The sequence below is a fragment of the Jaculus jaculus genome, chromosome 7 (genome assembly GCF_020740685.1).
Source record: "Jaculus jaculus isolate mJacJac1 chromosome 7, mJacJac1.mat.Y.cur, whole genome shotgun sequence".
NCBI classification, from domain to species: Eukaryota; Metazoa; Chordata; class Mammalia; order Rodentia; family Dipodidae; genus Jaculus; species Jaculus jaculus.
In genome coordinates, this window is record NC_059108.1 from 128755049 (window position 1) to 128780897 (window position 25849).

Sequence of the window (25849 nt, forward strand, 5' to 3'; positions counted from 1 at the left end):
TTCCATCCTATAAGAATCCTCTGCTCCACTTGTGGCGCCCATTTGAGTTTGTCTTCCCCTTCCATCTGGGGCTCGTAGGGACCGCTGCTATGCGCTCTTGCCCACGTGTATTTCAGTCAGGTATGTGTTCCTTCGTTTCCTGGTGAACACGTGTGGGGTAGTACTGATAATAACATATATGCACATACTAAATTGGAACGGAGCACGATCAAATCCGGAGATTGAAAACCACTGTCGTGACTGCATGTGGCTGCGGGAAGAGGCTGAATGCGTGCTGGGAGTGCAGGCGCAGGCTGACCTCCTGGCCCCAGGAGGAGAAGGCCAGGCCCACGGAGGGCCCAGCTTGGGTCTGAGCCTCCGGACGGCCTGGAAGGAGGTTGGTGGTAAGGACGGAGTGCTGATTAAAATGGAAAGACAAGGGATGTCGCAGGCTCAGAGTGACTTCTGGCTGATAGAACTCTCTGATCTCCTCTCAAGAGGCCTGTTCCCAGCCCAGGAATGTGGAAGCCCTTGATGAAGGTCATGGGGGACTGATTCCTCCATGGAGGGCACAGAGCTGGGCTGATCTGATGAAGGCCTGCTGCTCTCTTTGTCATGAAGCGGTCATTGGCAAAAAGGAGACGAGTTGTGGAGTCTCATGTTGGGTCAGCAGATCCCTAATGGTCAAGGCACTCTTACTAATTGAAATATTTCTGTTCATCCTGGTGCCTTCAGCTAGACCTTAGAGCCCATGCTGTCATTATTGTGACCCAACTTTCTGTGGCTGGAGAGCTCAGCAACCTCCATCCCACACAGTCCCTGTGACTCCTCCCTGGAGCCAGCACAGGGCCATTAGACAGCCACCTCCTTGTTTTCACACAGTAACCATAGGTGACAGACAAGCCCACATGTCATTGTATAAGGTTGGCTCAAATTCTTACTTACGTGGGGAAAACCTTTTCAAAGAACTCTTGCCCAGCAGCCCTTAGAAAGCCAGGGTTACTATTACTATCTGTACGTGAGGATCCTTGTCCTGTGTGTCTGGATCTCCCATGGAACCACTTGATAAGTGAGTGAATTCACCCAAACTGAGAAACTGTGTGAAGGCGGCCCTGGCATGGCTGGGCTCAGCCTGTAGCACTGCCACTCTTGGCCCCAGCGGCACTGGCACTGCTCAGACTGCTGGCCTTGGGGACTTTGCCTCACGGCTGGCTGGTTCATTTTGTCCCCTACACTTCCCTTCATGCAGCTACCTCCGAGCCTACCACCCCATTTTCCTCCTCTCCAGAGCTGAGGGCTTAGCACTGCAGTCTCTCTCTCTGAAGCTGTTGGGCCCTGCGTAGAAGACTGTCACAGAGGAAGGCCCAACAGTTGTCACCATCCACCCTGGTTCCACACTAGCACGAGCAAAGAGGGGGGACAAATGGCCAGACTGGGCGTCAGGAACTTAACTGCTGAGAAGGAACATTTCAGTGTGTGCTTTTCAGAAGTATCTCATATAGTTCCTAGTTTCTCCTATTCCCTTCTTCCACCAGCCCTGGGGCTTCGTGGTGCTCCATCCCATCGTTCTGCCACGGCCAGGAGGGCCCAGGAAGTGGAATTAGATGCAGTTAATGTGCCGCTTGTTAGCAACTCTGCTAAAAATAACACAATCTAGCATTTGAGCAGGCAGGATGGCTCAAATGGAATTTGGAGATTATCCATGGACTAAATTGGCTGGTGTTGTCATAATTAGCATGGGCTCACTCTCTCTTTTTCTTTTTCTCTCCCCCCACCCCTCTCATTTTTTTCAATAAGCCTGAACCATGCAGGACTGGTTGGCCATGAAGAAAATGTTCAGGGTTGCTAGTTTATTTCCAAGGTCCCAATTACATCTAGGCACAGGATATGAGAAAACAATTTGTTGGGGGGTACACACACACACACACACACACACACACAACACACACACGCACACACACACACCCAGCGGCCATTCTTAATTCAGAGCTGTTAGGTTCTAATTAAGGGGAAGAAATGTTCCATTTTCTGAAAAACTCAGACCACCACACACTGACTCCAGCCCCTGGAATCCCGCTGCACACTCCCAGGCAGCCTGTGCGTGCGTGTCGGCCTGGGAGGGCAGTGGGCACACCCCTCAGCCAGGCTTGGGCATGAGGATGAGGGCCGCACCTCCTGTGTCACTCTCCAGCACCCGCTGGTATAGTGCAAACATTGCCAACACGTCACAGAGAACAAGGGTTTATCATTATTTAGAAACTGTGGGGGGGGGGGTTGCCTTTTTAAGGAAGGAAATCTCTTAAATTAAATGATTGTGATGTTATTCCTAGAAGATGTAAATTTCATCTTTATTTAGTCATCTTCAAAATAGGCAGGAGTTTTTTTTTTAAAAACCAAGTTTATTTTTATTTATCCTAAACTCTTTTTTAATTCTCTGAAAAAAAAAAAAGTTGAGTTTGGCCCAGTCAGTGGTAGCATTCACAGTTCTACTCAGAGGACTGTAGAGGTTTAGGAAAGGAAAAGAAAACTGCTGCAAGTCCTTAAAAGTTCTCCTAGCACAAAACATAGACTATTGAGTGTGAAGACCAGGGTTATGTTTGGGTTTTTATTCTTTTCTAATCCTCAGCAACATTGAGCTTAAAAGCTTTTTCTTTTAATCCAAGATTTTAGAGTTCAGCCAAATTCCATAAAATAGATTAACAAGACAGCTATGGCATCTGCCCCAGAACACAGCATGTGTGTTTAAGTAAGATGCCCACTAAATTCTTACAGCATTAGAGAAATTATTCAGACTCTAAAATGGCTTCTAGTCTCTTCTTTCATGAAATGAACAATGTGAGATATGGCAGTTAGCAGAAAGCAGGTAAGATTGCTGCCTAGTGAAACTTCTGTGCTTTATGCCTTCATTATGGGCTGAAGCAAAAGCCTGTATTATTTACAATATATCATTTTGTAGTGCTCTAAATCTCTGCCTCTGCAATAGGTACATATGTTATTTGGGCTTTTAACTTGGTTTTTACAGTTTTCCTTCACTCGTCTGCTTGCCATTAAAATGTGTAGCTAAAATGTATTAATTCTGTAGATTATCATAGATATAAGCAAGCTAATTTAACTGTCAGAATTATACAGTGTTTTTCATGGGTTCAATATAAAAATCGAGACAATTTTAGCATTCCATTCTGCTTGTAGTCTTGTATCTTGTGTTATTCTGAAACTGCCATACATCAAAGTTGGTTCTCTTTATGCAGCATTTTTTGTCCTCAAGAAAATACCGAAGAGGCCCTGTTGTTATTGCTGATTAGTGAATCAATGGTAAGTAGACTGCATTTGCCATGTTCTTTCCCATGTCCTAGAGTGTCTTTCCTGCTATGGCCTTTACTTTACGGCAACATTTTGTCTAGAGAAAATACGTTCTAAGCAGAAATCCAGAGGCTCCTAAGAGCTCATCACTGAAGTAGACTTATAACACACCTACCAAGGTTGAGAGAATTTTGCAGAAGAGGGCTGGTAAGATTGTAAGAGTCACCGGTTGAGATGTCATGCTCAGAGGCACTGCCCTCCCCCAGTAACTGACTGCTACCCCTACAACGCATAACCCCACTGAGGAGGGGCCCCAGTCGAATAGGGGCAGGGAGAAGGGAAAAGATGGTACTAGCACATGATGTATCCATACAAAAATATGTTCTTAGTAATCAAAAAATTAAAAATAAATAAGCAAATACTTTCTAGACGGAACACCTGGCTAGAGGAGGTGAGGAGTAGTCATGCTTGTTAAAAAAGAGGAGTGCTTAATTTTTGGACTAGCTAACTATGTCCCTTGATTGTCTCAAGTGTCTCAACCCTTAGCAGTTAGCAAGTACCCAAGTTCATCATCTATCTGATAGCGATTGACTCCTGCCACTTTTATGTATAAACAAACTGCAATGACAGTGACCCCCAAAGGAACCTCAGCAGGGAAAAGGCAGTCCCAACAGGAACCTTATAGGCATTGTCAGTGCGCCTGGCATGAGGACGAATGTTATGATGAGTCACTTGTGGGCACATCTACCTCTAGTTTCCATGGCGGGAGTCCTGAGGAACTGCCTGCCTCGTCCTCTCATGCTGCTCTCCCCCCCCCCCCCCCCCCGCCACTCCTTCTGTTCTCAGCCCTACAAAGTTTCGGGCTTTGGAAGCACCCTCCCGCCGCCCAGCTCTGCTGTGTGAGGTAGCTCTAGCCAGCCTACCAGATTCCAAACACTTCCTCAGCATTTGCCCAGGGTATTGAATTTTAGGTCTGTTGCATATCTCATCGTTTCTTAGGTTCCTGCTCTATAGCACTAGGCATTTTGGCCCTGGAAACCTTGGGGATGCTGTGTTATAGTAGTCATGACTACACAGGCAAATGATGGCTACTGAGCCCTTGAGCAGATTCCTGGAGCTCGAAAGTACCCAGAGGCCTCCTGTCCGTTCATCTCCTTTTCACAGAAGATCGACCTGAAGCCAGATCAGGCAAAATGCACACATGATGCAGCCCACTCCCCGGACTAACAGTCCAGAGGCGGCAGTAGAGGAAAAGGCTGATGAGGAAGTAGAGAAGGTGTGCTCACCGTGTGGTGCTTACTTGAGTTGAACTGTGAAGAGAGGAAGTGGGGACATGCTGCATGCTGGGAAGAAGTAGGTCAGTAGAGGCTAGGGCCATCAGAGGGTGTAGCTCTCCTGTCTCAGGTTGAACCTTAAGATTTTCTCATACCGCAAGGTGGCCCCAAGGTGCTTACGGGACAGATTGTTTGAGTCACCCCTGCTTTTTACTTGGCCGCTCTGACGTCATTGGGCTCGCTTCCTCTTTGGGAAGCAGGCTGCCCCCTGGTTCATCTTTCCTTGACCGTCAGCTTGTAACTTAGGATGGTGTCATTTATATTCTCTGCTCTGCTTTGGCACTGCCAGGGAAGGCTCACAGGGGACCATGCTGGCAGTGAGTGGTATTCAGTTGCTGTTTCCCAAGTGAACAAATCTCACCTGTGTCGTCACTGGTTTGATGAGAACAGCTCAAATTGGCCTCTTAGCTCACACTCCCTTGGCCCATCCTGGACTCTTCACAGCTAGGGAAAACTTGGTTGGTTACAGTGCACAAGCTCTGAAAGCTTGGTGGTCATACATTTTAGATTACTTGGATGATTGTGACTGAAAAGTCAGTTCTGTTGTCTCACCTGTGGTCCAGTCTGGAATTTGGAACACTTGCTCCTGAGTGTGCATTGGTGCCATGTCTTCAACTCCCCTGTGCCCTCATAGGAGCAATGGACACAGTCCTCCTCAGAGTTGAGGTCTTTTGAGGCAGTCACATTTGCCTCCATGATGTCTGATTTCTGGAAATGTTTCTTCAAGAACGGTGGAATCCATGGACAATATCAGTAAATAAATGTGAAGGACTGGGTTAAAGCTAAAATGATCATTGTCCCTGCAAATTATCCCTAAATTAAGTTGCCTTCAGGAGGCATTTTTTTTTCATGTCCTTTGATTCCCTGATTTTCCAGTTTTCAGACAAAAAAAAAAAAAAAATGAATGTGCTCAATTTCAAAACCAAAATGAGATTTGCCATGTTTTTGAATGTCTGAGAAAATGATATTCTTCACTGGTTCTGACTCTAACTTAGAAGCATAAATTTATCCACCATCTCTCCACCTACAAGAAATCATGTGGAAGTGTACTGCTTTCTCAGTGCATAGCAAATTAGTTTTCTCCCGGAGAAAGAGATTGTCAGAACAGTGTCTGCACAGCCACCCCCGTCAGCATACTGGGATACTTATTATCTGTGGATAAAGTTCTAGATTGTACCTTTCCAGTCAAAGGTATAAATACTTTTTATGTAAACGAGAAAAATGGGATACATTTGGTATGGCTAGGAAATCTCTCTTAAATGGAATCTGTGCCTCTTGCTTTCTTTTCTTCTGGGCATTGGTCTCAGTATGGAACACATATAGCAAATAAATCAGATGAGACATGTATGGCTGGCCCTCCTTCCTTCAGAGCGTCTTTAGTCAGGCTCAAAAGGCACTGACTGTGTAAAGAAAACTTAGAATAAAATCTTCAAAAGCAAGCTTGTTTTCATAAGAGATGACTCACTTTGTAGGAAGCGGCCTGTTTTATATATTCTCATTTGGCTTTGACATTTAAGAACCAGAAGTTTTCAAGTGAGTAAGTTGTGACGGGTGACTAAAAGTAAATGCCTTGGACGCACACAGAAAAAAGGCATTTTGCCTCATTAGCTAGAGCGAAGGTGTGTGCATGGCCTTTCTGAATGTCAGGCAGGAAGGTAAACATCAACCCAGGGGACAAGTGACCTCCAAGCCTCAGGTGCCACTTTCACAGGGAAGACTGTGGGGCCGTCTCTTCTGCTCCTCAGACAGGTGGTCCTGGAGACTGGTGAGGGTGGGCAACAGGCAAGCCTAACTTTACTGATTCAGAACTCCCTGACAGGGCAAAACGGAAAATGAGCTAGCTGTTGGGTCTCTAGTACATGTTGTCTATCTAGTGGAATCTGTGGAGAAATTAAACTTCAGAAGCAACATAAACATGCTGCTGTGAGGCACAGTTGATTTCTGGATAGGTGGTGTGGGTAGGCTGGGCTTGCCTGATGGATTTCTGCACCGAGCAGTGGAGATGGGAAGCTGGCGAGTGTTCTCTTGAGGCCTCTGTGGTGAAGTGAAAATCTGCTCGCTCCCTGTCTTCTCTTCTGCATCCATTTTGAGCTTACCCTTTGTAAAAATGAATCAGTCTCTGAGCTGTGCTCCCATGGAGGTGTCATGCAGAGATCTGAGTGTTGCTGGCTGACTGAGGGAGACGAATGACCTGCCTCTGTGGGACTAATGGAACTTGATGACACCATTTGGTGATGGGAAATGCAGGGCTCGTAATGTTCTCTTCCTCTGGAGCACAGGACAGGAGCAGGGTCACAGTGAGATAGACACAGTAGGGCTTCACTTGAAGCCATGAGGCTGGCTGTGGACCCTGGCGCAGGGTAGCTTTCTCCCTCATCCTGCCCAGTCTCACAGAGCTTCTTCCACCTGCCTGCCAGCAGGTTTGCTCTCCTGACTTTCAGTGTTGTGTCAAACACAGACCATGCTCTATGGCGCCCTGGGGATTCTGAATGCATGACCTGAGGTAACGAGGCCCTTAGGCACTCCTGCCCTCCCTCCAGCTCCTCAGCGCACAACTGCAGTGTGGGCCAGCTCATCATCTACTTTTCTCTTCCATGTCATGTTCAGGCCAACCGAGATGCTGTGCTAAGCAGGATTCCCGAACACAAGAGCGACCGCCTCATCAGCCTGCAGAGCGCATCCGTCGTCTATGACTTGCTGACCATTGCTCTTGGGAGAAGAGGCCAGTATGAGATGCTGTCAGAGGTATAGCTGCTGAGTGCGGCTGCTTTCCCGGTGGCGGGTGGTGACAGGATGACCTAGGGGAAGAACCCTGAGATCTGATCCTGGGCCCCATCTCTGTCATTGGCATATAACCTTAGGCCAGTAACTGAACTTTGCTCTTCTGCTATATGATTGGACTAAATGATTAGGTGGTGGAAATGATGGACAGTTCTGGACTACGAGTTTACCATCCCCCCCCACTACACACCATGAGTGGTAAGGAGGGAAGGCTAGCACTTCTCAAAGCTGTTTCTCCTCCAGTATAATTTTGACTACCACCAAAGTTTCTCATCTCTGATACTAATTTCCTTACAAAACAGTTTCACTAAAATATCACTGCATAACTCTTAGTGACATGGCAGTTTGGGGCACATGTACGTACCACAAGGTTGGCTGGTGGAGACCACTTCACATCAGGAGAACACTGTTTAGAGTGTTGCACTTGCTCAAAAGGGGTTTACTGGATTTCAGATCTTGTGCAAGGGGCCATCGTGTCCTTACCCTGCAGCTTCTAGGAAATGCTCAGGGCGGACATGTGACATTTCCATTTCATGGGGAGCCGGTCCATCTGAGCTAGGGTTAGACACCAGTAAGCTCTTTCCCAGAATACCAAACTCATGTTGGGGAGGCTAAATAAGTAAGGAGACCATTTTATCTTTTCTTTGACAAAATGGAAGAAGGAAAGAAACAACCTATTTGTTAAAATAAACTTTTCCATGTTATTTATCTTTCTCTTTCTAAATTTATACCCATTGCAACAGCCTCTGGGCACAAGGACAGGGAATGAAATACAGTAACAGATTGGCTGAAATCAGATCAGAGCTCGACTCACCCTCCAGCCTGCGGTGCATCACCACATTAGGCAGGAACCTGGGGGAACAGATGAGCCTGCGTGGCTAGGATCTTTTTTTAGTCTTTGGTTTGGTGACTATACAGGGCAGTGGTTACTCAGCTTTCCGAAAACCAAACCGCTCTTGCTGTAGCTAGACAACATGATGAGTCCTGATGCTCCCATACACATGGCTTGCCCTGCTGGCATTCGGTCCAGGCTTGGGGTTGGCCAAAACTCTGTGTCCCTCAGTTTCTTGACTCGCACCTCCCAACAGCTTGACCCTATCAAGTGTGCCAATCATTCTGTTTGTCTGGGTGCAATGCCACCTGCTCAAATTGAGTTCCTTCAGGGTACTTCTATCCTCCAAGCAAACCATTTCTCACTGCTCTGGGTACATGGAAGAGTGTGGTTTGCATGTTTGCTTTTGTCCCTTATGTGGTAAAAGCCTTTCCCCAGCTTGAAATTTGCCCTCATCCAAAACAGGCGTGAGGAGCCTGAGGCTGGCTCGGTGGACAGGCTGCATGGTTCTGTCCGTGGGCTTCTCGTCATTCCATGGATGGTTCTGTGGGATGGCTGTCACCTTAGCAGCATTCCTCTGCAAGCTGGCAGCATCGTGGCATGTGCCTCCTTTTGGCATGGAGTCCCAGGGACCTTGTTTTCACTCAGCTGACTTTCATCTTGATGTCAATATGTGCCTTCTAGTTTGAGGCAATGACCTGATATCCAGGTCGCTGGTGAATCTGCTCTCAGGGGACACTGAAGTCCAAAATGTCACCTCACTAGCCACACTGAAAACTGCCAGATGTTGCCTGAAGAGTGTTGGAATGGGAGGGTAGGGACAGAAGAGGACTTTATCTCTGTATATCCTTTGAAGCCTTTTGGATTTTGTACTCTATCTGCATTTTACTTATTAGAGCTATATAAATCAATTAGTAGAATGTATGCAGTTTATTTCTTCAGTATATATGTATGTTATTACCCATTCTTCACCACCAGGGGCTGTGATCAGTGTTGAGAATACAACCAAGAGCATGATATGACCCCTGCCCATGAGCAGCTCCCTATCTAGAGGGAGGCAGCCAGTAAGCAGCAAGCACTCAGCAGTCAAGCACTACCATGCCGACCCTGGCAGGCTCAGCATTCCTCAGGGGCTCAGTGCACCGCATACTGTGACAAAGGACTTGAATCCTTGGCAACATCAGCCTTTCTTGTCCTTTCTCTGTAGGCAGTTGGAGTGTTCCTTGCAAATATGTGACAACTGTGTCATCTTGAATCTTCTAACTAATAAAGTGATGTGGTACCAGAAAGTCAGAGGCTCAAAGCCCCTCAAGGAGGCCAATCTGCCATTATAGAGGATGGGGCCAGGCTGCCCCCTGCTAAGCAAGAACCCTCAGTGTTAGTTACTTGTTGCAGTAGCTAAATAACTGACAAGCAGCAGCTTCAGGAAAGAAGGGTTTGTTTGGGCTCACAGCTCCAGGGGTATAGCCTGCCATGGGAGGGAAGGCATAATGGCAGGAGCTGGTCATGTGGCATCTGCAGTCAAGAAGCAGAGGGTGAGCAGGCTGTGGAGCTGGGTGATTGGCCCTTGAGCCACCCCAGGAACCCACCTCCTCCAGCAAGGCACCACCTTCTAAAGTTCCACAACCTGCCCAGACAGCACAGACATGCGACCCCATGGCAACATCTCACCCTCAGCCCCTGACAGCCTCAGCTCCCTGCATCTCCGAGCGGCCTGCTTTCCAGTCCCCCCTTCCTGCGTTTTCTTGCATCCATTTGGCTTATTTCTGTACCTCTCTCATTCGTCCTACATTCTTAGACTTTTAAGTTACATAGTAACAGAATTTTTTTGAATGGAGGTAAAATTACAGAACAAGCAGTGGTCTGTTAATGTGAGAGTACAACTCAGTGAGTTGAGTAAGTCCCACCGCTGCGCCGTGGCCTTACTCAGCTGTGCATCACCCTCATGAAACTCCTGACACAGGTGACTTTTGAACAAGAGGCTTATTTTAAAAATTAATTATTTATTTATTTAATAAAAAGGTTGTACTCTTAGGCCCTTCTCTCCCCTGCCTCAATTCTGTGGAGGTGTTTGATGGGGTTATTGTAATTCATTGTGGGGAGTAAGAGGGCTCAGTCAGTATGGGAGGGGCCACAACATGGTGCTGCACGCTGTTCCCACCAACCCTGAAGCTCTTACAGCGTCTGTGCCCCCGCCTCTGTGATGCTCCCTGACCCTTGCTGGACAAGATGGGGATCTGATTTAGTGTTGCTTTCTCTGGAGCCTCTGGATCTCTGATGAGGTTTGAGTGACCACAGTGTCTGTCACCATCTCCCTGGAACTGGTTTTCAGGCTTGCTCGCTGTGAGAGCAGTGTTCATGTCACCACTTCCTCTGTGATGACTTCTGGGCCCGGGCAGGTGAGGTGGAGGTGACCCATCTCCTGATAGACAGTTGGTTCTCTCTTCTTGATGTAGTCATGTAATCTGGTTCTCCCCAGTGTTCCCTACCATCTGCCCCACACAGACTGCCCTTATTTATTTTTCAAAAAATATTTATTGTTTATTTAAGAGAGAGGGCTTGGGCACAGCAGGGCCTCTTGCCATTGCAAAGAAACTCTAGATGCATGCACCACTTTGTATATCTGGCTTTACATGGGAACTGGGGGATCAAACCCAGGCCAGCAGGCTTTGCAAGCAACTGCTGAGCATCCCTACAGCCTGAATACGAGGTTTCTCTTGCCCTCACTTTAGGAGGCTCAGGTGCCCATGCCGTGGTGCGGGCTCAATGGGGAGGGCTGTCACTTGTCTGAATCACCTTCGCCACCTAGCCAAAGTGAGAGTGAATGAGAACTAGGGAGAGGCGCCTCGAGGAAGGGAGTTGCCAGGCTTGCTCCTTTTATTGCAAACCCCTCTCTGGAGAACTCAGAGGGTCTCATGAGAATTACCTCCTGGCCCTGATGACTCACTCGGCCCTGCATCCCAATGGTTCTACCACTTCCCAAGTGTGTGACCCTGGCACCACCAAGCCTTTTATCACAGTGAACCCCTTGGGGAAACTCAAGCCATAGCAGCAGTAACCATTACCTGTAATTCCAAAACATTTTCATCACCCATACAGGAAGCTTCACACTCATTAGGCAATCACTTCCCATTCTTTTCTTTTTAAAAATATTTTATTTAAAAAATTTTTAATTAAGCACATACTTTGTGTGGCTACATCATGTGTTGGTACCATCTTTCCCCCCCATTCCGCTGGGGACCCTCCTCAGTAGGGTTGCAGGTATTCCCCGTGGGGTTAAGGGTTATGTATTGTGGGAGCAGCAGTCACTTATTGGGGGGAGGGAATGCCTTCAGGCATGACATCCCAACCTGTGGCTCTTACAATCTTTCTGCAAAATTCCCTGAGCCATGGTGGGTGTGTTTTAAGTCTACTTTAGTTATGAGCTCTCGGGAGCCTCTGGATCTCAGCTTTGGTAGGTGTTGAGTCCCCTCACCGCGTCTCCTTCATCCTGCACAGTTTGTCAGGCTCACCATGGAAGCAGCACTCTTGCTCGTTTCCCTACTTCATGGTTTCACCTGGGCCTTGACTGAGTTGCAAGGGGTGGTTTATCTCCTCAGGTCTCATTACCTTCTGAAAAAGAAAAGCAGATTCTCCAATGGAGAGTGAAATCAGCATAGGCTAAATTTGATAACTGGAGATTTTGATGGCTGTAGCCCCTCTTTTAGCTAAATACCAGTGGGAGCTTGATACTAGAGAGCATAGTCTTTGTCTCCATAGGAGTCAGACCTGATTCCCAGTTCCAGATATGGGTTCCTTTCCACTGAGTGGATCTCTTAACCAATCAGATAGTCATTGGTTACCCATCAAGGCTGCGTGCCAACATTGCACTGGTGTGTACAACTTGTCAGGCTGGTTGCTTCTGAGTAGCTTAGGCCCCTGCTTGCTCACACCGTTGTTGGCCATATTCCCCCAATAGCTCATGCAGCGCTTTCCAGCACTAGACGGGCTGTGTGGGGACTGGCTCTTCCAGATTCCAGCAAGGTCTCTGTATTCTGCGTCAGCAGGATATGGTGTCTTCAGCAATGGGTTTTCTCTTTTACCTCAGGTGAGTAATCAAGTGCTTTGACAGAAGGCTTTCTTGTTTTGGGGGCCTCGTAGGCCTCTCTGATCAGCAGCTCAGTGTGGGCAGCACTGATTTGTGGTACTGCATTTCCCATTCTTTTCTTGTCAGCTGCTGAACTACATTTTGTGTGTGTGTGTCAACCATGGGGTCATTGCATGTCACATTAGCATTATCCTCTGGCCTTTTGTGCTTGACTTCCTAGCATTAGTAGAATATCTTCAAGGTTATGTACTTTATAGCTTGTGTCAATATTTCATTGCTTTTTTTGGGTGAATAATCACCCATTGTATGGCCATACCACAGTTTGCTTTGTTGCTGGATGCTGTTTCTACCTTTGGGCTAGTATGAACAGCTAGATTTCAGACCTCCTCTAGTATCTCTCTTTAGGTCATGTGGAGGTTCATGGTTGTTATTTATATGATTTGTTGTTATGTTTCCCTATCTCATCTCCTGAGCCATCACCAAGGTGATGTTCCTGATATTCATGAGTGGCATGCCACCCTTATATTCCGAAATATTCCACAGTTCTTCTCTTCCCCTTCTTTCTTCTTTTCCTTTTGTTTCTTTTCTCATTCTTTGTACAATGTTTACCTCATTGTTTATCTTTTTAAGGTTTATTTTATTTTATTTATTTTTGGATTTTCGAGGTAGGATCTCACTCTAGCTCAGGCTGACCTGGAATTCACTATGGAGTCTCAGGGTGGCCACAAACTCATAGCGATTCTTCTACCTCTGCCTCCTGAGTGCTGGAATTAAAGGCATATGCCACCATGCCAGGCTTAAAGTTTTTTTTTTATTATTTTATTTATTTATTTGAGAGTGACAGAGAGAGACAGAAAGAGGCAGATAGAGAGACAGAGAGAGAATGAGCATGCCAGGGCTTCCAGCCACTGCAAATGAACTCCAGACGCGTGCACCCCCTTGTGCATCTGGGTAACGTGGGTCCTGGGGAATCGAGCCTCGAACCAGGTCCTTAGGCTTCACAGCAAGCACTTAACCACTAAGCCATCTCTCCTGCCTCTAAGTTTATTTTTATTGACAATTTTTGTACGTGTATCCATTGTGCTTGGATCATACTCTTTCTGTCATATGCAGTGGCTCTGCATGCTCCTTGAACAATCAGCCAAATACAGAAAATAGTAGTCACTTGGTATCTAGCAATCCTGAGCTAGCTCACTACCCACTGACATTTGAGAGACCATATTTTTATCCATCGCTTCAAATAAATGCATGTGCATGTACAAGTTTTAAGGAACGGGATGGCATCATGTCTGTGTTATGGTAGATAGATCCTATCTTCTTCTTATATTGGCATGCCATTTATGTCCTGAAACACAAGTCACCAATGTGGTTGTTTGTTCTGGGCACAGTCTCCAGTATCACAGTTCAGGAACTGCCACTTCACACTCGTGTGAATGACTAGGCAAGTCATTAACTTCCTGTGCCTTGGTTTCCTTTCTGAGGCTTAGGGACCAACTTATGCCATCTCTCACAGTTGTGGAGCCATGTGGCATGCCCACACCAGAGCCTGAGCACTCAGAGCTTGTTAAATGTCAGTGGGATGCCATGGTGCCTTTGTTCTCACCCCTGTGCACAAAGGAGTTGATGGGCACAAGGAGCTGACAGAACCCCTGAACTTCCTGTGTAGTTGTGGAGCTTCAATACAACACAAGACGACAGCTAATTAGAGGAGACCAGACGGCTGTAGATTCCCAGCGAGGAGTAGGCCAGGTGCAGCCAATGATGCTGGTCAGAGGTGACAACACTTGACATCTGAGCTGGATTGTCAAGACTTGACAGGAATTAAATATAGTTTTGTTCTCTGTGGTTTCAATTTTTCATGACCATCCTTGATTTAAAAATGCTAATGGAAAATTTTCAACTCAACAATTTATGTTTTAAAAGTCAATGGTTGGGGTGGGGATGGACAAAGGCTTAATTACCTCTTTGCTCGGTGTATTCCTGCTGTATATATTACTTGCCCGTTAGTTACCTGGTTATCTGTCTTGGTTACGGGAGGGACTGGCTGCCATGTATCCGCCTGGGTTACGGGAGGGACCGACTGCCATGTATCCGTCTGGGTTACGGGAGGGACTGACTGTCATGTATCTGGGTTACGGGCGGGACTGACTGTCATGTAACTGTCTGGGTTATGGGGGGACTGACTGTCATATATCTGTCTGGGTTACGGGAGGGACTGTCTGTCATGGCATTGAATTAATCTGCAGGTGTGAGAGTAGTAATACAAGGATGGTGGTGCCTGGGAGGCATGCAGAATGAAATGTTGTATGTTTACTTGAACTTTGCGAAAGTGCTGCAGGTCATAGAAGAGAAAAAGGCCTCCATAGGGTTTGGGACTACTCATGGATTGAGCATCCCTAGGAGGAGCTACTGACTACTAAAGGGGTGAGGGATGCCTTGTCATGGAACTTGCTGAGGAGAAGGGTGGAGGAACGAAGCCCGAGGGGCTGGGCGTTGAGTGCTTGCTCTCCCCTCTGGTAGGAAGGAGGACTGGGGAGAGCTCTAGGAGCAGACTGTGTTCCCCTGCTCCTCTGAGAGCCGTCCTGCCCCGTGCGCCTCGGATGCAGTGAGGCATCTTCCTTGGCAGGGCTCGCGTTCTCTGTGAAGAGGGTGTTACTGCATTAGGCTTTTGGGAGGACCAATTCTCCTTGAGCCTTCTCTCCTCTTTTTCTCCACCAGCATCAGGTCTGCATCAGGGCAGTGTATCCTCTTCTTCTCCTGGGCTCCTCTCTTGGACAACCTGGGCCCATGGGCAGCAGGAAAAGAAGGGGGCTCTGACGTAAGCACGAGGAGGCCTCCTGTCCCGTCATGGGCTCCCTCCCGCAGCCGGAGTGTCCTGCAGTGCTGAACAGACCTGGCTGACCTACAGCAAGGGAACAAGGACTCACAGGGACGTTGTTCTCTCAGGGTCCCTTTATTCAGCAGTACTGACTCAAGATGGAAGACAGCTTGCCTTGCCACGTGCTTTCCTTCAGGGCCTGCTACTAGGTGGAAGAATTGAACAAGAAAACAAACCCAGGGTTTATCATGGACTTGCTCTGACAGGTTTAAATATAAGCATAATGTTTACCATCACTCCAATGCGATGAGTTTTTGTGTTTTTTAAAGAACTAATTGTGAACCCTGCTGAAAAGTTTGTGTAGGAAGGAACACTTCTTTTTCCCCTTCAATTTTAACAGCAGCCCTAGTTGGCATGACAACCCCACTATTGAAAGTAAAGCCAGGAGCAGTGCTTCCTCTGGTTTTCAGAATGAACCCAAGCTGCTAAGGAGGTTTGTTTCTGAAGTTGACTATTATTGGCTCCATTTTGACAGAGTATTCTGGGGTCCGTCCTTTATGGAGGCTGTGTGTGCTCCCTCCATAGATATGGCAGTTCTAAAGACAGGGGTATTTTTATCTTTCCCATTGAACTCATGCTCATTTGTTTATAGTAAACCTCAACAGCACTATAGTTCTGTGGGTAGAACTGTCTGACTAACGACTGTACCCAAGGGACATTTGCACCACCCAATCTAAACACTTGGTTATCAAGAGGCACTGTGAAAGAACTGCCTGCCTGCCATGCTTGCTGAGTAGGTCACAGGATGTTTTAAGGTTGGCACTGCCCACTCAGCCATGCCCTAGGTACCTGGAAGGCAGCAACGTGTGACTGATGCCAGTAGGCAAAGAGATGCATTCCTGGTGAGGCTCAGCCCCCATGCATGTCCCTGTTCTTGGGTTTTAGCACTCAACTATCCCTGGAAGAGCAATGACTTTATCTTCTGCAGTCTAGCCAGAAGCTAAGGGTCATTTAATGAGACAGACACCTGAAGAAGAGAGGGGGTTTCCGCTTGGGACAGGAGTTCTAGACAGATCTCAGCTCTGGCCCAGCTGGCTGAGTGAGCCTGGTAGAAACCATCAATTTTTGTGTGAGAACCGGCCCCAGGGAATCTCCACCCTGACACGGCTATTGGGAACTTTTTTTTGGGGGGAGGGGTTTCGAGGTAGGGTCTCACTCTGGTCCAGGCTGACCTGGAATTAACTCTGTAGTCTCAGGGTGGCCTTGAACTCACAGCGATCCTCCTACCTCTGCCTCTCGAGTGCTGGGATTAAAGGCATGCGCCACCACGCCCGGCTGGGAGCTTTCTTTTGAATGAAGCACAGCTTCTTTTTCATTGATAGAAATGCCATTTCTCTTCCATTCCTTGGAGGAACATAGCAGTTAAAACTTTGAGTGTGGCTCAGCTCAGATACATGTATCCAAGTATATAACTCATGTCTTCTTTTGTTGTTTTTTCATTAATTAAGCCAGTTATGGTGCCACGCACCTTTAATCTCAGCACTTGAAGGCAGGGATAGGCAGATCACCATGAGTTCAAGGCTGAGGCCACCCCACTGAGACTACATAGTAAATTCCAGGTCAGCCTAGGCTAGAGTGAGATCCTATCTCCTAGAAAAAAAAAAAAAAATCAGTGTGCTGCTTTAATCTTTTTACAGGACACAGTTCAGTGGCATTTAATTACCTTACATTGTTATGCAGCTGTCACCATGATTTCCATACTTTTCTATCACTTCAAACAGAAACTATACCCATAAGCAATAATTCCCCTGTCTGTCCCCGTCCCATATTCTGGCAGCCTCTAATCTTCTTTCTGTCATCTATGAATTTGCCTTTTCTAGGTGCCTAATATAGAGTAGATCATACAATACTTGCCCTTTTATGTCTGGCTTATTTATGTAGCTAATATTTTTTAAGATTCAGCCTTGTCATGATAGTATAGCTAACAGAATGTTACCAGAACTTCGCTCCTTTTTCGACAGAAGCATCTTCCATCATAGGTAGATGCTGCCGTTTGTTTGTCTGTGCATTTTTGGGTGGACATGTGGGTTGTGTTCACCCTTTGGCTGTGGTGAATATTCTGTGAACTCTGCCGTCCACACATCTGAGCTCTTTTCAGTTTGCTGTGGTATATAGTGGGAGAAGAGTTGCCAAAGCCCTACAGGAGCTCCGTGTTTAACCTTTGATGTTTGAACGGGGGTGTGTGTCAGTGTTGTGTGTGTGGGGGGGGGGGGTGGGGGTGGGTGGGGGTGTAGGTGCAGGTTGACATGAGGCATCCTCCTCGATTGCTGTCTCTTTGTGACTGAGACAGGGTCTCTCACTTGAACCCAAAGCTCGCTACTTGCACTTTCGCTAACCAGCTTGCTCTGGGGATTCAAACTCTGCTCCTCACATGGATGTGACAAGCACTTTACCCACCGAGCCAGACCCTAGCCCCTGTATTTAACTTCTGAGGACCTGCCAAAATGTTCTTCGCAGTGGCCCCATCGTTTCCCACTCTACTGCCTTAGTCAAGGTCCTCACCAGCACTTGGTACAGCCATCCTCGCAGGTGTTAGGAGGAGTCTCACTGTGGCTCTGGCATGCGTTTCCCTAATGATAAATGACCCTGAGTAGCTTTCTGTGCTTCTCGGCTATTTGTATCTTTTCTTTGGAGAAATGATTATTTGAATATTGTGCCTATTTTTAAGTTGTTACATTTTAATTGCTAAGGTTTGTTCTTTATCTGTTATTTATAATAGTGCTTATGAGATATATGATTTGCAGATCTTTTTTCCCATTCTACATGGGAGAAATGATTACATCCTTTAAGTTAGAACAGTTTTTAATTTTGACTAAGCCCAGTAAATTTTTTTCTGTTGCTTATGTTCTTGATGTCATCGTATTATAGAGCCATTGCCAAGTCCAGGACCATGAAGGGTTAACCTTGTGTTTTCCTGTAAGGATTTTCTTGGTTTTTGCTTTTATATTTAAGCCTGTTGATTTAGTTTGAGTGGATTTTGTATATGGTATAAGGTAGAGATCTAGCTTTATTGTTTTGTATGTAGAAATCGAATTATTCCCGCACTGTTTGTTCAAGAGTCTATCCTTTCTCTTACTAAGTGGACTTGGCACTAATGCAAAAGCCAATTGGCCATGTCTGCTTCTGTTCTGTTCTACTATCCTATATATTAATCATACTCAAACAAGCAAAAAGTCAGACTGGGTCCTCAGGCTATAGTATAGCTACCTCTGCTTCAGTCCTATCTGCAGTGTTGACATCTTTAGACTCTTGCAGTATTGTACATCCCTCACCATTCTTCCTTATTTGTCCTGTCTGAAATGCTGGCATTTTAAAAAATTATTTCTATGGGCTGGAGAAGATAGCTCAGTGGCTAAGATGCTTGCTAATGAAGTCTGAGTACCCAGCTTCGACTTCCATGTAAGCCAGAAGCTACAAGGTCGCACATTTACACAAGGGAGCTCATGTGCCTGGAGTTCGTTTGCAGTGGCTGGAAGCCCTGGTGCGCCAAATTCATCCTTTCTCTCTCTCTCTCTTTCACTCAAGCATATAAAAAAGGCTAGTCTGTTGGGCTTGCCTCAGGAAAAATATGTATTATTTATTTATTTATTTGCAAGGAGAAGAGAGGGAATGGGTACACCAGAGCCTCTTGCCACTGCAGATGCATGCACCACTTTGTGCATCTGGTTTTACATGGGTATTGGGGAATTGAGCCCATGCCGTCAGGCTTTGCAAGCAAGCGCCTTAACCACTGAGCTACCTCTCCAACCCCTGGAATGCTGACAGCTCTGGGTCCTGTACAGCTCTTCTTGCAATGCTTTGCATCCTTTACCATTCCTTTCATATGTCTGTGGCTCTCCCCACTGCTCTCTCAGCTCCATGGCCCCCTGTGTATTCCTCATATCCTTATGCAAGGTGAAGCTGCAGCCAGTTAAAGGGTTAAAACCTGGTGCCCACGCCAGGTTAGATCCCTGAAAACAAAAACCAGAAGGGGAGAGGCAGTGGGGCTGGGGCCAGATAAAGGAGTGGAATGCCCATTTCCCAGAGCTAGTGCCTTCGGCACGACTGAGAACAACACGAGTGGCGGGCAGAGTGGTTGCGTGTGCGCAGGACCCAGAGACCATGTCTGTGCAGAGTTTGCTGCTGTTTCGTACAGAGGAGAACCTGCCGGAGGATGCTGTCCAGCACTCGAGAGTTCTCTAAGAAGTCTGCCGCCTTTGAAAACAACCCATTCACTGTAGCTAGAAGCAACCATAGCCTTTAACTTAAGCATTTTCCAAAGCAATAAAGTTTCTTGACTCCTCTGCCTGGGGCAGTCCTAGTGTTTGAAAGCAAAAAGGGAAGTAGGAAGGGTGTGGGCAGGGATAGAGAGTATTTTCTTTTCCATTTCCAAAACAAGGGGGAAAATGAGCAAGTTTTGACATTGTGTTGTTGGGGGGGGGGGTTGCAGGGGGAGAGAAGGCTTTTCTTTGTTCTTGGTAGTCCTGCAAGTGTGCCTTTTAGCTTGTCCTGGACCCAGTTTCCTATGAAGCACATCACTCAAACTCCATTTTAATTTGTGCTTTCCTTCTTAGATTAGAAACTAGAGCTCTGAAGTGAGCATCATGACACCTGGGTTTTCGCTTTGGCTGGGCTACTGTGTGACCACAGGCAGGTCGTGTCTCCTTCCTGGGTCATTATTCTAGCTCACATTTGTAAGTAAGAATGGGACTCGATCGTCTCAATCCTTACACACTTGATGTTATCCTGTGGGTCCAAGATAATGGTCTTATAGTGCAGATCATTTTTCATTGCTTAAAGGAGCAGAATATTACTTATCCATCCTGTTAATTTTTTTAGAATCGATTGCTACTCAACCACGAGAAAGTATATTGAGTAATTGGCACACTAAGAAATGATGGAGAAAATCAAAACTTCCTATGTGAAGGATCCTGAAGGCTCTGTGTTAATATCTAGCCAGCCTATATCCCACAAGATAAATAAGGAAGACAGTTCCCCATGAGGCTGGTCTCTTTTAATAGTGATGGATTCAGCCTTAGGTTTTAAGCCTGGGTAGACAAGGTACTGATTATTTATTTGTGCCCCTCCCCCAATGGTTTTGGATGCCATTTCACTCTTGGATCCCAAAAATAGATTCTGGCTTCTCTTTGTTGGTGGTATTGTGCAGCTGTCACTGCCACACACCCAGTTGGTGTAATTGGGCTTTGCGTACAAGGAAGGTAATTACTAAATCCCTTTCTTGTGCCAGAAGAGCAGCTCCTTCCGGGAGCCCCTCAAAGATGGCTGCTTGTGAAAGTGGAAATGAGAGAGGAAAAAGCAGAGCCTTGCTCCAGAGGCGATGTGTTGGCATGTGACATTTTGACTAGCACCTACCCACTGAGGATGTCCTGGAGCTCTAAGGATGTCTTCCTGCTACTTAGCCATGACATCAAGTGGGCGTCACCTGGGCTTCAGAGGATGACTGGGCACCATCCTTCTTTGTCAGATGTACTGCCACCGAGTCCATCACCTTTTCTAACAATGTGATGCTTGGTGGGGTGACTCAAAGGTCCATAACTCTGTGTCCAACCCAACATCCTCCCCCCTGAGCCTCACTGCCCTTCCTCCGACACCAGAAAGGAACAAGAGCTAGAATCTCACTCCGGCCTCCCCTGCCCAGTCAGAGGCTCTTGTCCACTCTCCCTCTGCCACTCACCCCGCCCCATGCCTCTCCACAGGTGTCTCACGCCTTGTCATCCACTCGTGTCGGGCCGGGCAACATGTGCCTCCATGGCTTTCTGCAGAAGCAGCCTCAGGGCTATTGGCATCGTGGCGTTCGCCCCTCCAGACTCCCCTGGGAACACTGTCCATGCACCGCTCTTCCCCTAACGGCCACGTGGCCGGAGAGGAGCCACTCCCCTCCGGCCCGAGCAGTGCCTCTCTGTGTGGCTCATCTTCTTCCCTCTGTCGCCCTCTCACCCATGCACACACCTGGCACCTGTGGAAAAGTCTGTTGGCTTTAGTACTTCTTTGTCACTTTGTCATTATTAAAACACGAATGTTTTATTTCATTTGGTTATCATATTCTGTCCCCAACCTCCCTGTAACATTAAAATTGAACATCTTTACTCTGTCACATGCAGATGTAATTGGGATTTCTTCAGTTCAGGTGAATTGAGGTGAGAACCGCCCTGAGTAGGAGGAAGGTGGCGGATAGTGATCGTGTTCAGTGATAACGCAAGGTCTTTTGACACAGATGTGTCCTTTGGGATGGATCTCTTTCTGTGATGGAAGCATGAGTGACCCAAACTCTTTGGGGTTTGTATCTCCGGATGGTTATGGAAATAGAAGGGAAGACATAATAGATATCCACGTGCTCTGCGTGGCATCAGGATTTGGGAGACCTGGAGGTGTCTGGACATTTTCAGAACTGCCATGCTCTGGCTGTGTAGCACAAGATGCCAGGAACCTACAGGAAGGCAGAGTGGTCAGCTGTGGCACAAAGTTCACAAATCTGTGTTCTGGGATGGGGTTAGTTTGTAATTGTTGATTTGCATCTCCTAAAACACACATACACACACACACATGCAGTTTCTCTCTTTCTCCCTGCTCGCTCTTTCTCTCTCTCTCTCTTTCTCTCCCCTCGCTTTCCCCCTCCCTTCTCACACACACGTGTTTTTGTTCTTGACGATGTTTTTTGAGGCAGGGTCTCACTACATAGCCCGGTTGACCTTAAACCTGTAATTCCTTGCCTCGGCCTCCTGGTACTCAGATTACAGGCATGCATGACCATAACTGGCTAAAGTTCTTAGGGTTTTTGTTTTTGTTTTGTTGCCAGTGTCTTGCTACATTAGGCAAAGGCCCTCCCATTGAACTGTGTTCCCATCGCTGCAGAGCACATCCGTAATCCCTCTAATGATCCCCAATTCTTCTAACGTGATGATATTTCCACAGCTTACCATGGGCACAGGATGGTGGTGTCCTGAGAAAGAGGTTCAGACTAGGGGAGGACCATGAAAGACCATGAAAGTGTGGAGGAGATGCGTGGCTTGTCTCCATCGTTGTCAAGTTCAGCGCCTTTTCCATCATTGCAGCTGGGTGTTGTGGAGAAGTGAATTTTCTTGAAAATCTTGCAAGATGGTCTCAGTTCTTAGTAACTTGGGGTAACAGGGTCCTCAGCAGCAGGAAAGGTTTTGCTGAAGCTCTAAGATAGCTTGGGAACACTTTTTCCAAGTACACTCTGCTGTGTGTATGCATCAAGAGTAGCCTGTTCAGTGAAGTGTGAGTGGCATGCCATCATTGACATCTCAATGCCACCAAGCTGCTGGATTCTTAGCTGGCCCTACCACCAGCTCGCCCAGACTCCATGTATCACTTACATACCTTACATCATGTGTTTTAAGTTGCTGTCTTTTTAAGAAGGATGATCATTTCATTTCTCTGTGCCATGTAGGGTTGTTAGGGTGATCAAGGGAGACTGTGTTTATAATAGTGCCTGGCTGTATAACAAGTGCTACCAAAAACATGCTACAGAAAAAAAGTAAAAATATATCCTCATCCAGTTCAGAAATAGTTCAGCTCAGCAGTGCTGGGTCCTGTTTTCAAGGGTCTCACATTGAATTATTTTCTAAAATGAGGAACTGCAAATTTGAGTGTTCATTTATTTTATTTATTTATTTTTTGTTTTGGTTTTTCGAGGTAGGGTCTCACTGTAGTCCAGGCTGACCTGGAATTCACTATGTAGTCTCAGGGTTACCTCAAAGTCACAGCAATCTATCTACCTCTGCCTCCCAAGTGCTGGGATTAAAGGCATGTACCACCACAGCTGGCTTTGAGTATTCATTTATTGAATTTAGAGTAAAATGAGAAGTATTATGCCATCTGTTGTATTTTCTTTCTTGATATGAGAATATTACCAGGTGTGGTGGTACATGCCTGTATCTTATCATCTGAGAGATGGAGACAGAACAATCAGGAATTTAAGGCTGGTTTTAACTATATGAGACTTGCCTCAAAAACAAAAACAAAACATCAACAAAAAGAATGGCGGGCTGGGGAGTTGCTCTGTGAGAAAAGTGCTTGTCATGTTTGGCCTATCATGAGGACCTGAGTTCAGATCTCTAGCACCCACATAAAAGCTGGGCATGGTGATGTGTCCTGGAACCCCAGTGCCAGGGAGGTGAAAACACCAGGATCCCTAAGACTTGCTGGGTGGCTGGTATAGGCAAATCAGTGCATCTCAGGGTTGGTGAGAGACTATGTCTCAAAACAATAAGGTGAAAGAGCAGTTGAGGAAGACCCTTGACATTGATCTCTGACCTCCACAAATAAAACACATAGCTGGGTACAGTGGCATGCCTTTGTAGAGATGACAAAGCAGGAAGATCATTTGTCACTTGAGTCCAACAGTTTGAGACCAGCTGGGACAAAATAGCAAGATGCAATCTCAATATAATAATAATAGTTATTATTTAAGGGGGTAAATAGCTAATCTGTATTTAGCAGTTACTAGATGTTGCAGTCCGGTTCACATTACTGGTAGAAATCACCCAACCAAGAGCAGCTTCTGGGAAAAAGAGATTTATTTTGGCTAACAGGCTCAAGAGGAAGCTCCATGATGGCAGGGGAAAGTGATGGCATGAGCAGAGGGTGGACATCACCCTCTGGCCAACATAAGGTGGACAATAGCAACAGGAGAGTGTGCCAAACACTGGCATGGGGAAACTGGCTATAACACCCATAAGCCCGCCCCCAACAACTCCCTCCAGGAGGCATTAATTTGATTTGAGAAATCTCCCATCAGCTGGGAACCTAGCATTCAGAACACCTAAGTTTATGGGGGACACCTGAATCAAACCACCACATTCTGCCCCGGCCCCCATGAACTGATAACCATACATGATGTATGATTCATCTAACTTTAAAAGTCCCATAGTTTTTTTTTTTAATCAATTCCAATGATGTTTATACATTCCCATAGTCCAAGATCTTTTTTAAAGAAAAGTTTTTTGTTTATTTTTATTTATTTATTTGAGAGCAACAGACAGAGAGAGAAAGAGGCAGAGAGAGAGAGAGAGAGAGAGAGAGAGAGAGAGAGAGAGAGAGAGAGAATGGGCTCACCAGGATCTCCAGCCACTGCGAATGAACTCCAGATGCATGCATCACCTTGTGCCATGGGTACTGGGGAATCAAGCCTCAAACCGGCGTCCTTAGGCCTCATAGGCAAGTGCTTAACCGCTAAGCCATCTCTCCAGCCCAGTCCAAGATCTTTTAACTGAGCCATAATACCAAAAAATAACCTCAAAAAAACCATAATGGCACAGAATAAATATTCAGACTGCAAAAGATGGCATTGGGCATAGCAAAGAAACATTCAACCAATACAAGATTTAAAACAACCAAGGCAAACATCAAACTCTGTAGCTTCAAGTCCAGCAACTCTAGCCAGTGACAAATTTCCAAGTCCGATAATTCTAACCAGCAACAAGTCTCTGGTGTTCCAATTCCACTCCTCCAGCTAGGCTACTCACAGTCCTGGAAAACTTCATCCGGGCAGGCAGCTGTCCTTGGCAGCCATCTCATGGTCCCAGCATCTCTACTGGGTCTCCACTGCAAGCCAGTTCATCCTCATTGCCCCATGGGGTCTCCATGCAGGCAACCAGCAAACCTTCTTCACACTGTCCATGACCATTTCCAATACACAAGACTGTTTCAAACTCAAGGACCCTCTCTTTCCTGCATTTCTTTTTTTTTTTTAATTAATTTTTTATTTCTTTATTTGAGAGTGACAGATTCAGAAAGACAGATAGAGGGAGAGAGAGAGAGAGAATGGGCATGCCAGGGCTTCCAGCCTCTGCAAACGAACTCCAGACGCGTGCGCCCCCTTGTGCATCTGGCTAACGTGGGACCTGGGGAACTGAGCCTCGAACCGGGGTCCTTAGGCTTCACAGGCAAGCGCTTAACCACTAAGCCATCTCTCCAGCCCATTTCCTGCATTTCTTATATTCCACAGTACCAGGTAGGGTGCCAATTTGTTAATCCAGGGAGAATAAAGCAGACTTTGAAGAATAGGACACTCCTTGAGCACTCAGGCCCCTTCAAAAGAATCAACATTCTTCCTGTTGCCCCAGCACAGGTCAGCTAGCCCAGTCTCAAAGGTTGTAATCTCTCAGTTGCAGCTGAATGGGCAGCAGTTCACCCAAAGATTTTTCTTTCTGTGCCATATCCCTCTGCTCATACCAGTTCATTTCTTCGCAAAGCAACCCTGCACAACTTCTCAGGACATGAGCACAACAGCAAGCTTCTCACACAAACTGCTAGCCCCAGTCCAAGCAAGCTCTTTCTCACCCTCATAAGCCAAACCTCACAGTCCATAGTTCTTATTGCATTCAGGTCTTGCAGCTCACTCCAGAATAGTCCATCAAGCTGTACTTACAGCACTGCAAGGCATCTCTTAGGCCAAGGTTCCAAATCCTCCCATATTCCTCTTGAAAGTCAACTCCAAAAGGCCAAAGCCACACAGTCAGGTGTCTAGCAGCAATCCCACTTCTGGGTACCATTTTACTGTTGCAGTCTGGATCGCATTGCTGGTAGAAATTACCCAGCCAAGAGCAGCTTGTGGGAAAAAGAGATTTATTTTGGCTTACGGACTTGAGGGGAAGCTCCACGATGGCAGGGGAAAATGATGGCATGAGCAGAGA

The 25849-nt window shown here is 46.6% G+C and overlaps 1 protein-coding gene across 3 annotated transcripts in view; it reads left to right on the forward strand.

Moving 5' to 3' along the window:
- Ttc7b (tetratricopeptide repeat domain 7B) overlaps positions 1 to 25849 on the forward strand; it is a 245655-nt gene that overhangs the window by 111346 nt on the left and 108460 nt on the right. For all 3 annotated transcript variants that reach the window (XM_045155047.1, XM_045155048.1, XM_045155049.1), the window contains 2 exons: positions 3228 to 3291; positions 7221 to 7358. In XM_045155047.1, the coding sequence (XP_045010982.1) occupies positions 3228 to 3291; positions 7221 to 7358 (202 nt within the window). The remainder of the gene's footprint in view (positions 1 to 3227; positions 3292 to 7220; positions 7359 to 25849) is intronic.